General features: G+C 49.9%; 3 protein-coding genes across 3 annotated transcripts; 2 read left to right on the top strand and 1 right to left on the bottom strand.

The window, feature by feature from the left end:
* Nucleotides 1-220: 220 nt before the first annotated feature.
* Nucleotides 221-823, top strand: APUU_51284A (uncharacterized protein; the record flags this gene model as incomplete). Its single annotated transcript, XM_041706376.1, has 1 exon — nucleotides 221-823. The coding sequence occupies one exon, from the start codon at nucleotides 221-223 to the stop codon at nucleotides 821-823; it is 603 nt and encodes a 200-aa protein (XP_041558767.1).
* A 301-nt stretch (nucleotides 824-1124) lies between these two features.
* csmB (putative chitin synthase) lies at nucleotides 1125-6533 on the bottom strand (the record flags this gene model as incomplete). The annotated part of the gene is made up of 4 exons (XM_041706375.1): nucleotides 1125-1222; nucleotides 1289-2580; nucleotides 2638-6195; nucleotides 6244-6533. 4 exons carry the CDS (start codon nucleotides 6531-6533, stop codon nucleotides 1125-1127), a joined length of 5238 nt encoding a protein of 1745 aa, XP_041558766.1.
* Nucleotides 6534-9211: 2678 nt separating this feature from the next.
* On the top strand, nucleotides 9212-14959 carry chsE (chitin synthase class Va; the record flags this gene model as incomplete). Its single annotated transcript, XM_041706372.1, has 4 exons — nucleotides 9212-9324; nucleotides 9390-9578; nucleotides 9636-14869; nucleotides 14928-14959. The coding sequence occupies 4 exons, from the start codon at nucleotides 9212-9214 to the stop codon at nucleotides 14957-14959; spliced, it is 5568 nt and encodes a 1855-aa protein (XP_041558765.1).
* Between the last annotated feature and the right edge of the window lie 129 nt (nucleotides 14960-15088).

The following is a 15088-nucleotide window of genomic DNA, read 5'->3' as shown; positions in this document are numbered from 1 at the left end:
CCCAGTGCTAACTATAGTACTTTACATACGGACAATCTGCAACTAAGCTACTAGCAGTCATGTGTCTGCATAACTGGCTATAGTGTAACCCCTCCACCCTCAACACCAAACCCAACTTATATCCATCTTGCATCTTTATTCCCATCATCAAGGCATCCCAACCCACCCAATTTCCCAAAGAAAAACAAAATACCAAAATAAAACAAAATCAAACACCAAAATGACACTCAACCAACCAAGCTCTCCCAACTCCCAGAACCTCCAACACCCCCAAGAAGACCCCTCCGACCCCCAAAAACCCACCCGCGAAGCCGTCTCCGCATTCACTGCCTCCCTCCACTCCCTCGGCGCAAACTACACATCAGATCTAGTCGACCGCGCAAAGAATTTACATGGGAACTCCGAGGCGCTGCGGGCGCAGGAAGAACAGCTCGCGCGGACGACGGCGGACCTGCATAAGCAGAATAATGAGTGGGGGAAGGTGGCGGATGAGGCGCGTAATGGGCTGAAGGAAATCGGCGATGTGCAGAACTGGGCGGAGATGATTGAGCGGGATTTGTTGGCTGTTGAGGAGATGCTGGGTGTTGTGGAGGAGGAGGATTTTGAGAGGGAGCGGGAGCGGGAGCGGGGTGTAGATATTGGTGAGAGTGATGGTGAGATGGATATTGAGGGGCAGGCAGTTAATGGAAGTCAGAATGGGAATGGGGGTTTGAATGGGAATGGGAAGATTGGTGGGGAGGATGGGGAGGATGGGAAAGCGATGGGAAAGGGCAACGCGAAGGCCAAGGGGCCAGAGAAGAAAGGGTGGTTTTCTTGGTGGTAAGATCTGGATCCCTTGCATTTGCTATTTACTATTTACTATGATGAGTTACGACTTATGATGATAAGATGCTTTTGGATAGCTAATGTATCAAATTGAGATACGAGTATTAACATTGTAGAGGTATTTGCTTCGCTGATAAATACATTCAGTTCAACTCAAGATAATTGAGTAGAAGTATAAAGTGAGTCCCAAACGCCATTGATGCCTTGCTTTGTCCTCAAAATTGTTTTTGCACACGAGCGCTACATTAATATCAAATTCAAATTCCCTTTAACGCGTAAGAATATCAAATGTAAAGGCGTCACATGTTCGCCAACTCGTTATCAATCTGGCGGTCAAGGAATGCTCGCTTGTCTCCGACAAGTGTTGTCTGGAGTCGTTGCTCAACCAAGGCGCGAACTATTGCAGGAAAAAAAAATTAGTTTTCATCTGGCCCGTTAGAGTTATAAGGGACATGGTGCTTACCTTGCTTCTTAGTGACAGTGTCGAGGTCGACCTCTGCGAGACAGCTTCGAATGGCCTCCGTGATCAAACCCTCGTCAGGCCCGTTCATGGCTCCTCCACGGAAGTCGAATGCACTGGCAGGCCGTGAGTTGAACCCACCGACTGGGCTGCGCGAGTTTCGGTGCTGTAGTCCAAGAAGGTTTTCCGTGCTTTGCATCATTCCGACGCTGTTTCGGTTGGTCATGCCGCTATTGTCAAACTGGCTGAGGTTACCCATGGACATGTTCCGCGCCTGCGGGTTAGGACCTTGCAGAGGTTGGTCGGTGTACCGAGAGAAGGTGGAGAAATGCGAGTTTCTGTTGCCTGGGATATTTCCGCCAAAGGGTGCTGGTGACTGTGGTGGCATGTAGGTGTTTCGGCCATGGCCGGGGAATCCTGTGAGAATGGTCGACGCAGGTTTGACAGATGAATACTGCGAATGCATGTCGTCCATTTCCATCGCGGCGTCATCCATGTAGCGAGGACCAAAATAACCCTTCTCCTGACCCATGGCGAAGTCGCCCCGACGCCCGGGCAGGTTGTTGGCCAGAGCATACTCATCCCAGCGCTGAAGTGGGATGCTGCGCGGGTCGAATTCCTCGTCTTCCACGGCAATAACACGCTGCGAACCCTTCTCCTCAATAACAACGCGAGTGTTACCCCAACTGAAGTCGTCCTGCTTCCAGAAGGAGTACAAGGGAAGAATAAAACTGTAGATAGGGTAAGCACAGAGATAGATGATCATCCATCCAATGTGCTGCCACTGGCGCTTAACAATGAAGATGATCGCCTGAAGACCGTAGATACCAGCCAGCATAATAATGGAAATAAGCGGGAAAGGTCCAGTGTGGCTCGCAACCCGGTAGATCAAATATACGAGATAGACACAGGTCGCGGGTAGGATAATAGTTCCCAGGAGATCGACCATCACGACGAAACGCATACTGAAACAACAGAACCCACAAAGATCCTTCAAAGCCGCCAATTCAACCAGGTTGTGGACGGTGGAGTTGATCCAACGACGTCGCTGCGACAGAAGAACCGACCATGTCTCAGGTGCCGCCGTGCTAGCGAAGGCATCGGGTATGAACTTGTACGACATGGTGGGAAAGTGCTTGGTCATTAAAGTAGTGAGGTATCGATCTTCACCAAGGGCCAACAGGTTCTTCTTGTGAAGAGTATCAACATTGATGTCCGAGTATTCTTCAAGAAGCTTATCCGATACAATCAGGGGTCGGCCCTTGTCGGCTGTGCGGAGACGATACATACAGAAACTGCAGCCGTTAGTTGAAAGAACGTTGAAGGGAATTAAAAGGGGGCGATAGACTTACCATCCCGGAAGACACGTAACACTGCCGAACAAGGACTCGAAGGCCTTTGCTAGATGATGGGAAATATAATATTCATAGACCTGAATCATCGTCCACCAACTTCTTTCCTCGTTTTGAAGACTCGTCTCACCACAAATACCAGCAATGCGAGCGTCGTTTGCACATGCGGCTACCAGGCGATTGAGCGAATCTTCTCGTACACTCGTATCGGCATCCACCATCAAACAATATTCGTAGAGCTCCGGATCGACACCGATGACATTGTTGATCTGGTGGAAAACCTCAAGCTCAAGAGGGGACATCGGTGCACGGTGGTGTACGCGGTTGAGGAAGTTGAGAAGAAGAACCTGAGAGTCTCGCTTACCCCTATTACCGGGCTTTGACTTGGTCTGCTCGGATTCTTTGCCAACTTTGACAACGACCACGTAGGGTACCACGTTTCCTTCATACTCATATAGACCGGAGTACACCTTGCCGTAGTTCAGCTGCTCGCTTCCCTGACCAACGCACTTGACGGGTAATGCCGGAGGGTCGATCTTGGGGTCCACGCCAAGAATATCTAGGATGATCTTGGGTGTTGGCCGGTCATTACCTCCACCAACAATCATACCGTCACAAATCACAAAGATCAGTTTGCGCTTGTTGTCATACTGAAGAGCAGTAAGAGAGTCGAGGCCTTTGCGGAGCGAGTCCTCGCCTTCGGTATAGGCAGGGACCATGCAAATGACAAATTTGTCCTGGGGAGCTGGGCGACGCTTAGAGCCAAGTTGGAGAGCTGCAAGGAACTTGACCAAAACAACGGCACAAATCAAGACGGTGAATGACAGGAGAATCCAATTGTTGACCGTACACCTCGCTTCCTCACGGAAATCAAGGTCTCCTTTGTAGAACACGTAATCCATACAGTTTTGAGCTGAGCTGAAGGGCTCCGACGTCAGCGGCCACTTATCTGAGACGTCCTCACCAGGGTTATTTTTAACCAGATCTGTGATTGCGCTGGGGAGGAAGTTGTAGTCACTGTTGTCATTCTGTTGGTCAAGTGTATAGAAATAGTCCGTCAGGTCATATATCTTTTTGTGCGCAATGACCCATTGCCGTTGGCTGCTGCCCTGTGCTTCCTTTTTAACCTTATCTCGCGTCCAGACAAGTGATCCTTTGTGATACCCCTTGATTTTGGGCAAGAAGACTTTTTCGTACCAACTGATATCGTGTAGTTTAGTATTCGGATCAGGCTGGTCACGCGGTCCAGTTTTATGCAAGGCGAGGGGTTGGTCCTGGGTGGCAGTAGTATCATTGTTTCGCAAGCTGATTGATAGATCATCCACAAAGTCACCACACATCCGGGTGAGTGGAGGCGGGAAGTAAGCATCCAAAATCAAACCCGCTAATGGCTCCATAAGCGAAGGAGTTGCTTCAGGCTTTGTATCGCCATGGGTGAGCTTTGCGAACTTGGTAATATCATAAACTTTACCGTGAATGCCGACGAAAAAGTCATTATCTCCAGCATGCCAACTAAGCTCCTTTTCATTCCAGGCCTTGTCCTTATCCGGGCAAAGGAGGTCACCAAACGCGATGATGTAGAAACAAACAATGCCGTTGAAGAGAAGGATCAAAAGGACCAAGATCAGTTTTTCTCGCCAGGCCTGCCGCACATCCGGACGCTTCATTCGTCCGATGTAGCGTAGGGCGAATGACGGTATCCAGAACGTAAGGGCCATTACGAACATAGTCCAAGCGCGACGGCCAAAGGTGATCTCGTCCCTTTCGAGGTGTTTCCGGTCCCCAAGCTCTGCATCGCCATCGTAATACACGTTGTCCCACTTCTTATCATCGCCCTTGCCCCCCAGGCCATAATCACCAGTCATATTCAGAGTTGGAGGGAGACTAGGCGCGATAGACTTGCCCATAACGCTGGGTGCCATTGCACTCTGTCTCTGTAGGAGGTTATCGCGGCTGCCACCGAGTAGGCTGGCTGATTCGGCCATTGGTGTGCCTGCGTAATTCGGATCCAGCATGCCGCTACCGAAGTTGTAGGAATGCGTCGACGGTGGCTCATCTGGTTTGAGATCAATCATCGTCTCGGCTTCCCACCAGGCACTTTCCCGCATCCAGATCCGCTGGTGACCGACGAAGGCATCACCATTCGTCCATCCTCTCTCCATTAGCCAACTTTCCACGCCATCTCTGCCATCAGCGCAGCCTAGTCGAGCATAGCGGTTGACAAACTCATCCACGTCAAAGTCAGCGGTGAAATCGAATTGTTTTAAACGGCGATTGGCCCATTCTGCAAGTCGCCATTCACGAATTTGCCGAGAGACCACAGCTGCTGACCAGGTGGCTGTCGGCGCGGACGGATTCATCGCCTCGGGAAGATCATCGCTGGGATGGACGGATATGTGATGCCATACTCTGCTGCTACCGAGAGTATTGGCAAAATCAAACCGGCCCTTATTTCCTACAAAAATACCCTGACTCTCGTCTGGAGCCAAGAGTTGGTACAGAAACGAATCTGTATCGAGATCGATTGCCACTTTTTCCAAAACACCCTGTCTCTTATCGAGTTCGTACTCTTTCGCAGGGTCTATGCTGAGCCCGAGATCTGGCCCAAACTGCTCCACTGCCGCCGCCATTTCGTTTGAAATGGCCTGTCCGATAGGGGGCGCCGGCACACCATCTTCTTTCATCTCCGCATTGATCCCAAGGTTGTCATCGAACACGTTCCGAAGCGCCACTGCTTTTCCAAAGGCTGGCCGGGGCAGGTCAACAACGGCAATGCTCACGGTGTCGTCATCATTCCACTGCCCATCGGATCCGTCAGCGCGGTTCTCCTGGAGCTCGCTGGCAATGGCCCCGTTGGCCTTGCCTATGACCCAGTCGACCAAAGCCTCATAAATCCCAGTAACGAGAAGCTCCCGCTCGTCGGTAGCACATTTATGTAGGAGAGTCTCGGGATCTATGCCAAGCAAGTCCCCAACCTCCTCACAAGTCTCCTCGAGTTCGTCCTGATCCACTAGGAATCCAGCTGCATTGCCAAGCTTAAGAAGACCGGCGAGAATGGAGATAAGATTCCGTAAAGAAGCGCCCTTGATCCCAATTGCTTTCAGAGCAGCCCTAAAGTCTTCTGCGGCGGCGGCATCATCAGCAGTGGGAATATATGAAGGTGGATCATAGGTCCCCGACTTGTTCAGTAGGACATATGCAGAAGGTTCTTTTAGACCCAAGAACTCCCGCTCTGCCTGCGTCGATGATGATGTCAACAGATAGTAGAATACATCAAACGCACGATACCCGGGTTCCGTGGGAATATCAAGCAAGCCCTTTTGAACATTGATGCCCGAAGTTGATAGAGCCAATTTGAGGGATACAAGGTCACCCTTGAGAGTGAATGCGAAATTGGCGGAGAGTGCAGAGTAGAGAGAATAGGAGGGGTTGAACGATGTTACGGCATGTAAAAATGGTTTCAGAGCGGAAAGGGCCGTGAAAGTAACGCCAGGAGTCGAGACCGGAAGCGTTGCTAGGAAAGGCTCAAAGACAGATGGAGTCGATTGGTGAGTCGAGCTACAAGGAGATCAGCAACATATGTGGATATGTTAACGGGAAACTCACCCTAGAACAATGCAACCATCCTCTGCTCGTCGCCGAGCATGTTCCCATGCTCTTACTGCCAACTCGTAGTCTAGTGCGCCTCCAGTGTGACCGTCAGGGCTGACCTGGCTGGCAGTAAGCCAGTTGTTGACAACGAGGCTCGACCCTGCATCCAGTTGGTAGGCTAGCCCTGAGGTGTAATGTGCATGGAGGGCATTTAGTAAGGACGTGGTTGAGACCTGATTTCCCTGTGGTCGGCCACCAGGCAGGCCAGCCGACTGCGTGGAATAGACGGAAAAGCGGTTCGACATGGTGACCGTTCCCGTTTTATTCAAACTCTAAAATCGTTCGGTTCGATCAAAGTATCTCGGTCCCCTGGAGAACCGAGTGAAGCTATCGTGCGAGATTTAATGCATGGAATGGGGTGATCGCAGAACGTCAAACGCTTGGAAAGCAAATTAGAGGAGTGCCACTTGATTGCAGATAGTTGTCAGAGTCACGTTTGGGGGATGGGTTTAGTGACGACGATGATTTCGAGGTTTGAAACGATAGGATGCGATCGGAACGAGTATGTTGTGTGTTCTTTGGGTCCGTCCAGCGATTTATCAAGCGAATGTTGGGAAACGAGGGTCGTAAAACAAAAGTCCGTCAATTCAGATTAGTATTAGAGAGATAAGGGGATTATTGCAGCTCGAAGCAAAGGTGAACGAAGAACAGAACAAAAAGTTGGAAAGCAGCTAAAGCACAAGAAGCAAGTATTGAGCAGGAGGACAAAACAAAGAGGAGGCGAAACAGAGGAGGCGTGAGAAAAGACAGAGTCGCTTGTGATGCAGCGGAGTGAATTGCTTTGCTTCAGCGTTGTTTGGGCGACTCCATCCGAACTGGACTACTTGTATTGGTGGTTTGAAAATTACCTGCTATTTTACACGGGTCTCCATGCAATAGACCTGATGATCGACTCATAACAGAAATCCCTAGTGGCCAATTCTGCCAGCTGAGTTCGGGGTCCCTTATCTAGCCAGTCCCTTGAGCGCTCTCGCCGTCTCTCAGGCTCCCAGCAGCAACAACCCTCGATGGGATAATGTTGTACCTTGCGTGTGCTCAAACAGCCAGCATTGAATATTGAATATCACAGTAAACAACTTCTATATTTTACATGCCCAAGGTTTTACATTGAATCAACATCCTCTTCAAATAGACGAATCACGGCTTGAGAAAAAAAGTATCAGCGGGGTCCGTGACCCTAAAATAACATCCAGTGTCTCACCCAGACCCGCGAAGAATTTCGTGAATCTTCTGGTCGTGTCTCACCCACCACCAATCAATATCGGAGATCGCCACGGTTAGCAGTCTTCTCTTCTGATCGCCTTGCAGGTGATGCCAGAATAGAAGCAGATGACAGCTCCTTCTCTAGCGGAATGCCCTGTGGACGCCTTGTTGTTATTTATACTCGGCAGCGATCGAAGGTTCTAGCCAGATCCAATTTAAGCTAAAGTTAAATTTTACATTCAAACAATCCTTCGTATTTTTCGATGCGCCGAATCCCCAAAAGACCCACCGGCCTGATCATTGTCTGATCGGTCGGCCACTTGACACTTCCCTGAGGGAGCTTGTCACTCGGTTCGGTCGGTTGCGCATCCCCTCCTCATTTACCTGCGAGCTGCTCATCATCAGTTCAGTGAATCCACTCTGTAATCTGTATCCTGCCGGCAAAGCTGGGGTTGGTGCTGATCATGGGCATGACAGCCTATATTAACGGGTCCCTGGATATTTATCTTGCATCATGTATTGGTCCTGCGCAGGTTGCGCGTCCGATCAGAATAGGGGAAGCTTGCAAAAGTTCCAGCCCCTTTTCGCGTATCGAGGGCCTCAGTTGAGTCGGTTGGATGCGTGGCGCTGGATGATTGACGCTATATTGGTTTGCCGATTGGACCAGTCTTCTGTCTCACATTCTTCGATCTGGTCTGGTTCCGTATCATATCTGAGACTATTTTTTCAAATTTTTCTTCTCGCCTGAGGCCCGCTGTATTGAATAGCTATTTTGGGAAACACCCTGTCTCCAGAACCGCAGATTCAGAACCGCAGCGCAGTCTGACCAAGGGTCCCGAGGTTCTTTTGGTTCGCCCGCCCGGAGCACAACCAAGGGACCAACCAGGAGGTTTTTATTTGTTGACGGTCGCGATATGGGCACACTCCCAATCGAGGGCGAGCGACCAAATAAATGCCAAGTTCTCCGTCACTAATTCCTTGCTGCCAATAAATAAAATAATCCGTACTTAATTAAAATCGGTAGTGAAGAATAGGATCTGGGTCTGGTAGTCCATTTGCTCCATCAAAGTAAAACTGCGTGGAGGCCGGAGGGATATTGATGTTGTTGTGGTGTATTAAAAATACGCGCCTCAACACACGCTTGTACCAGGCTGTTACACATTTTCTCCGCCATCGTTTTCCCTTTATCACAGGTCATCCCAGAGAAAGGCCGCCGCCGGTTGTTGTCCCGCCTCTGGTTCTGTTGCTGTTGCTCTCTTTTCCACTTCATTTTCAGCTTCATTTCGCTTTGCTTTCGTTACTTGTTTGTTGAGAGTTCTAGCTTCTAGCCGTCGCTTCTAATCCTAATCTACTTTTGATTGTCTCTCGTTCAACCTCTCGCCGCTCTCCAACTTTCTCCATCTCACGATCGCTCCGGCCGCTCGCTTGTCACGCCGCAATTTTCAGATACAGCTGTTCGATCGGTCTTCCTTTACATCTGCTCCAGCAATATCCAATTACTAGCGAGCTATTGAGTGACCTAACTTCACTATCGGTTCTTCTTGTGGAGGCGATGTACACTTGCCACCGCCGTTAGAAAACACCACCAGTCCAAAAATCTAATCACACCCGAAGCTTGCGCCTTTGGATCGTTCAAGAGGGTCTTTCGCTGTGACAATATAGCCTATATAAATACCCCCCGAAAACGATTCCTCGTGGTCGAGGTTTGGATACTCTGGCCATGGCTGGGACATCACCAGCGGGACATACCCCGTCCCATGTGCAGTCGTCACTTCCCTCATTACCTGCCCATCTACAATCCGATACCCATCTCACGGCGCATCTAGCTAGCCGGTATGACGCTCCCTGTTCCGTCCTGATATACCCTAGAATGGCCAATCTAACTGTCTACTATGCAGTTTCCATGTCGGACTTCCCACCGCACGGCTTTCTTCACACGCATTGATAAGTCTTAACAATTATACCTCATCGTCAAAAGGTCCTGATGGCGGCAAGGATGGTAGTGCTATGGGCGAGGCGGAGGATCTTGCTAAAAGGGCGTATACCCGTCTCGGTAGTCGAGGAGAGAACCAAGCGGTTGTTTTCTTGTAAGCATTTATTCCCTATTCAGATTCCTATTCTACTCACTAACCGTGACTTGATAGAGGCGAGAGTGGTTCTGGAAAGACGACCCTTCGCTCACACCTTCTCTCATCGTTCCTCTCGTACTCATCAACTCCGTTGTCGTCAAGGTTGTCATATGCCGCCTTTATATTCGATACCCTTACCACCACCAAATCGTTAACGACGCCTACAGCCTCGAAGGCCGGCTTATTTTTGGAATTACAGTATGATGGATCTTCCGCCATCCATCCCACCTTGATTGGCGGGAAGATCATCGAGCACAGACTTGAGCGTAGCCGAATTGCTTCGGTTCCTACCGGTGAACGGAGTTTCCACGCTCTCTACTATCTGCTGGCAGGAACAAGCGCTGCCGAGAAGTCACACTTGGGCTTGGATAGCTCTATCCATGTTACAACTGCCGGTGGTAGACTCACGTCTGCTGATCACAAGAGGTGGAGGTACTTGGGCCACCCAACCCAGTTGAAAGTCGGTATCAATGACGCTGATGGATTTCAACATTTCAAGACTGCTCTCCGGAAATTGGAATTTCCTCGGAGTGAAATTGCTGAAATCTGTCAGATCCTGGCTGCTATCCTTCACATCGGCCAGCTCGACTTCGGCAGTGGACAAGCCACAATGACTGGTGCGGAAGAATCCGGTGGGTATTCCCACGAAGGAGGCGAGACAGTTACCGTTGTGAAAAACAAGGACGTTCTATCCATCGTTGCCGCATTTCTCGGCCTTGGTCTTGGGGAATTAGAGACAAGCTTTGGGTACCGCACAAAAACCATCCACCGAGAGCGTGTCACTGTCATGCTTGAACCGAAAGGGGCACGACGAAACGCAGACGAGCTCTCCCGTGTCCTATACTCACTTCTGGTTGCCTATGTCATTGAGAACGTGAATCAAAGAATCTGTGCTGCCGAAGACAGCGTGGCGAATACGGTATCAATCATCGACTTCCCTGGATTTGCTCAAGCATGCTCTACCGGTTCAACGCTTGATCAACTTTTGAACAACGCAGCGATCGAATCTTTGTATAACTTCTGTCTCCGGTCGTTCTTCGATCGCAAGGCGGACATGCTGGAACGCGAGGAGGTTGCCGTCCCCGCAACAAGCTATTTCGACAACACCGATGCCGTGCGTGGTCTATTGAAGCAAGGCAACGGGTTGCTGAGTATTCTAGACGACCAAACTAGACGTGGAAGAACAGATGCTCAGTTCGTTGAAGCTGTGCATAGGCGGTTCGAGAATAAGAACACTGCCATCAATGCTGGCTCCGCCGGGGCACAGCCTGGATATGGTATGGTTTCACAAAATGCTCGCTCATCCTTCACTGTGAAGCACTTTGCCGGAGAAGTTGACTACTCCGCCACTGGCCTTCTCGAGGAGAACGGAGAGGTCATCTCTGGGGACTTGATGAACCTCATGAAGTCTACTCGAAGCGATTTTGTGAGAGAGCTCTTCGGTCAAGACGCCCTGCAAACAGTGGCACATCCTAAAGAGAAATCTGCAATAATGCAGGCCCAAGTAAGCTCAAAGCCAACTCGGATGCCTAGCATGGCAAGGCGCAAAGCCAGCCCTCCTTCGCGGCTCACCTTCGATGCCGCCGTGGCTGAAGATCCGTATGAGTCGGAAAGTCAAGCAGGCAGCTCAGCCAAGAACTCGTCAGCGAAGCGTAAGAGCGGAATGCTCATGGGCGGCATGCAAGGCGCTGCCGGACAGTTCCTTTCGTCTCTTGACATTGTGAATAAATGTCTAACTGCCAACAACCTGAACCCATACTTTGTCTTTTGCCTAAAGCCGAACGACAGACGTATCGCAAACCAGTTTGATAGCAAGTGTGTGAGAGCGCAGGTGCAGACATTGGGAATTGCTGAAATTAGTCAACGACTGCGAAATGCTGATTTCAGCGTCTTCCTGCCGTTTGCTGAATTCCTTGGCCTCGCAGATGTGGGCAATATCGTGGTGGGCAGTGATAAGGAGAAGTCTGAAGTCGTCTTAGACGAGAAACGTTGGCCTGGCAATGAAGCCCGGGTCGGCAGTACAGGAGTGTTCCTCAGCGAAAGATGCTGGGCAGACCTTGCCAAGGTAGGCGAGCGCGTCTTTCCTTCCTACGGTCTCGAGGATGATGGCGGCGATGCACTACTCCATCCCCGTTCGGCGAACTATGCCGACTCCAAGGTCCGACTACTCAACCCCGCCGACCACTCACCCGGTGCATATATCTATGGGGACGAATCGAAGCAGGGATCCAATGCTAGTCGAGACTTCGACGGACGCTCTGACGCTGGTCTTTCAGCATTCAATTCGGGTGATATGTTCCGCAACTTGGAAACAAGGGAACAAATGCTTGAAAAGGGGAATGAGAAGCAAATGGAGGAAGTCGACGAGTTAACCGTCTCCGGCAGTCGAAAGCGCTGGATGGCCCTCGTTTGGTTTCTCACTTGGTACATTCCAACTCCTGCCATCCGTTATATCGGTAGGATGAAGCGCAAGGATGTTCAAGTTGCTTGGCGTGAAAAGCTTGCAATCAACCTTATGATTTGGTTGTGCTGTGGTATTGCGATCTTTATCATTGTCGGGTTCCCCATGCTGATTTGCCCTACTCAACACGTTTATTCCGCTTCAGAATTGTCGTCGCATGACGGCGAGGACGGTAACAGTGCATATACTTCCATCCGCGGTCTAGTTCTAGACCTTGGTGAATTCATGCCCCAACATTATCCAAATATCGTCCCGCAGTCAGCGTTGAAGAAATACGCTGGTAAGGATTCAACAGGCCTTTTCCCAGTTCAAGTCTCAGCCCTGTGTGCTGGCAAAAATGGCAAGGTCGATCCGAAAGTGTTGCTCAGTTACGAGCCGACGAATTTCACGGGCTCTGTTCAAACAGTCGGTTCTGGCGACGCCAATTCTTTGTACCACGACTTCAGATGGTTCCGAAAAGGTGGTGACTATCGCCCAGACTGGTACACTGAACAGATGAGGGTGCTCAAGGCCAACTATTACAAGGGCTGGATCGGTTACAGTTCTCAATATATGAAAACCCTAGCGGATAAAGACCAAAACGTGGCAAGTATTAACGGGAAAGTCTACGATTTGACAACTTACATCGCTGGAGGTCGCCGTATTCAAGGTCGGGAGGGCGAGGATATATCTGGCGTCGATTCTGACTTCATGGATCCGTTGGTGGTTGAGCTCTTCCAGCAAAAACCTGGCAAAGACATTACGAAGCTTTGGGAGAATCTACAGATTAGTCCCAAGATGCGTACTGATATGATGAACTGTCTGGACAATCTTTTCATCGCCGGCCATGTCGATACCCGAAACTCGACTCAATGCCAATTCGCGCAGTACTTCATCCTTGCAATCTCGATTCTCATCTGCTCCGTTGTCATCTTCAAATTCTTTGCTGCGCTGCAATTTGGGAAGAAAAACCTTCCAGAGAACTTGGACAAGTTTATCATCTGTCAAGTTCCGGCGTACACCGAGGACGAAGAATCATTACGCCGTGCTATCGATTCGATGGCCCGTATGCGGTATGACGATAAGCGCAAACTTCTCGTCATTATCTGTGATGGTATGATCATCGGTCAAGGCAACGATCGTCCGACGCCTCGAATTGTTCTCGATATCTTGGGTGTTCCAGAAACAGTTGATCCAGAACCGCTTAGCTTCGAGAGTTTGGGTGAAGGAATGAAGCAACACAATATGGGTAAAGTCTACTCCGGCTTGTACGAGGTCCAGGGCCATATCGTTCCTTTCCTCGTCGTTGTTAAAGTTGGAAAGCCATCCGAAGTCTCGCGGCCTGGTAACCGTGGAAAGCGTGACTCGCAGATGGTTCTGATGCGATTCCTGAACCGCGTCCATTACAACCTCCCCATGAGCCCCATGGAACTTGAAATGCACCACCAGATTCGGAATATCATTGGAGTCAATCCAACTTTCTACGAATTCATCCTGCAAGTCGACGCCGATACTGTCGTTGCCCCGGATGCTGCAACCCGGATGGTCTCTTCCTGTCTGAACGATATCCGTATAATTGGCGTTTGCGGTGAAACATCGCTTACAAATGCCAAAACTTCTGCGGTGACTATGATCCAAGTCTACGAATACTACATCTCCCACAATCTCACCAAGGCGTTCGAGAGTCTTTTTGGGTCCATTACTTGTTTGCCTGGATGTTTCACCATGTACCGCATTCGATCTGCCGAGACTGGGAAGCCGCTTTTCGTCAGCAAAGAAGTTGTGGAATCCTACTCGGAGATTCGTGTCGACACACTGCATATGAAGAATTTGCTGCATCTTGGTGAAGATCGCTACCTGACCACTCTGCTTCTGAAACATCATCCAAAGTTCAAAACCAAGTACATCTTCCGAGCGCATGCTTGGACCATTGCTCCGGAAAGCTGGGCTGTCTTCCTCTCCCAACGTCGCCGCTGGATTAACTCTACTGTGCACAACCTTGTTGAGCTGATTCCACTTCAGCAACTTTGTGGTTTCTGCTGCTTCAGTATGAGATTCGTGGTGTTTATTGACCTTATCAGTACTATTATTATGCCCGTCACCATCGCCTACATCATTTACTTGATTGTCTGGCTCGCACGCGACACATCGACTATTCCTTGGACGTCGTTCCTCCTTCTTGCTGCAATCTATGGTCTACAGGCCATTATCTTCATCATGCACCGGAAATGGGAAATGATTGGGTGGATGATAATTTACATTCTCGCCATGCCCGTATATGCACTGGCCCTACCGCTCTATTCATTTTGGCATATGGATGACTTCTCCTGGGGTAATACTCGTGTCATCACTGGAGAGAAGGGCCGCAGGGTCGTCATATCAGACGAAGGAAAATTCGACCCGGAAACTATTCCAAAGAAGAGGTGGGAGGAGTACCAGGCAGAGCTGTGGGACGCCCAGACGTCTCGAGACGATCGGTCCGAGATCTCGGGCATCTCGTATGGCACCAAGTACCACCCTACGGCGCAATCCGAGTATGGATTCCCCGGTACAAGGCCGATGTCCCAACTCGACCTGCCTCGCCATATGTCTCGAATGTCGCTGGCACCATCAGAAATGATGAGCCGCCATATGGACATGGAAATGGAAGACATCAGCCATCTACCAAGCGAAGACGCCATTCTTTCGGAGATCCGCGACATTCTACGCACGGCGGATTTGATGACCGTTACGAAGAAGAACATCAAGCAGGAGCTCGAGAGACGTTTTGGCGTCAACTTGGATGCCAAACGCCCGTATATCAACTCTGGTAAGCAATTCCGATGCTACTCCATCTATGGTCTTCGTTGCTAACTTTCAATCTGCAGCCACGGAAGCTGTGCTCTCCGGCAACCTCTGATCAATTTATCCAGATGTCATGGTTATTTCAACTTCGTTAGACAAATTAGCGCCTCTTTATGTTGGACTCGATCGATGATTCTGTGTACAAAATGCCCCATTTGACCTAATATTTGCATTATTCCAAGAA

This window comes from Aspergillus puulaauensis, chromosome 5 (assembly GCF_016861865.1).
Source record: "Aspergillus puulaauensis MK2 DNA, chromosome 5, nearly complete sequence".
Classification (NCBI taxonomy): Eukaryota; Fungi; Ascomycota; class Eurotiomycetes; order Eurotiales; family Aspergillaceae; genus Aspergillus; species Aspergillus puulaauensis.
This window is presented reverse-complemented; position numbering and strand designations above follow the sequence as displayed.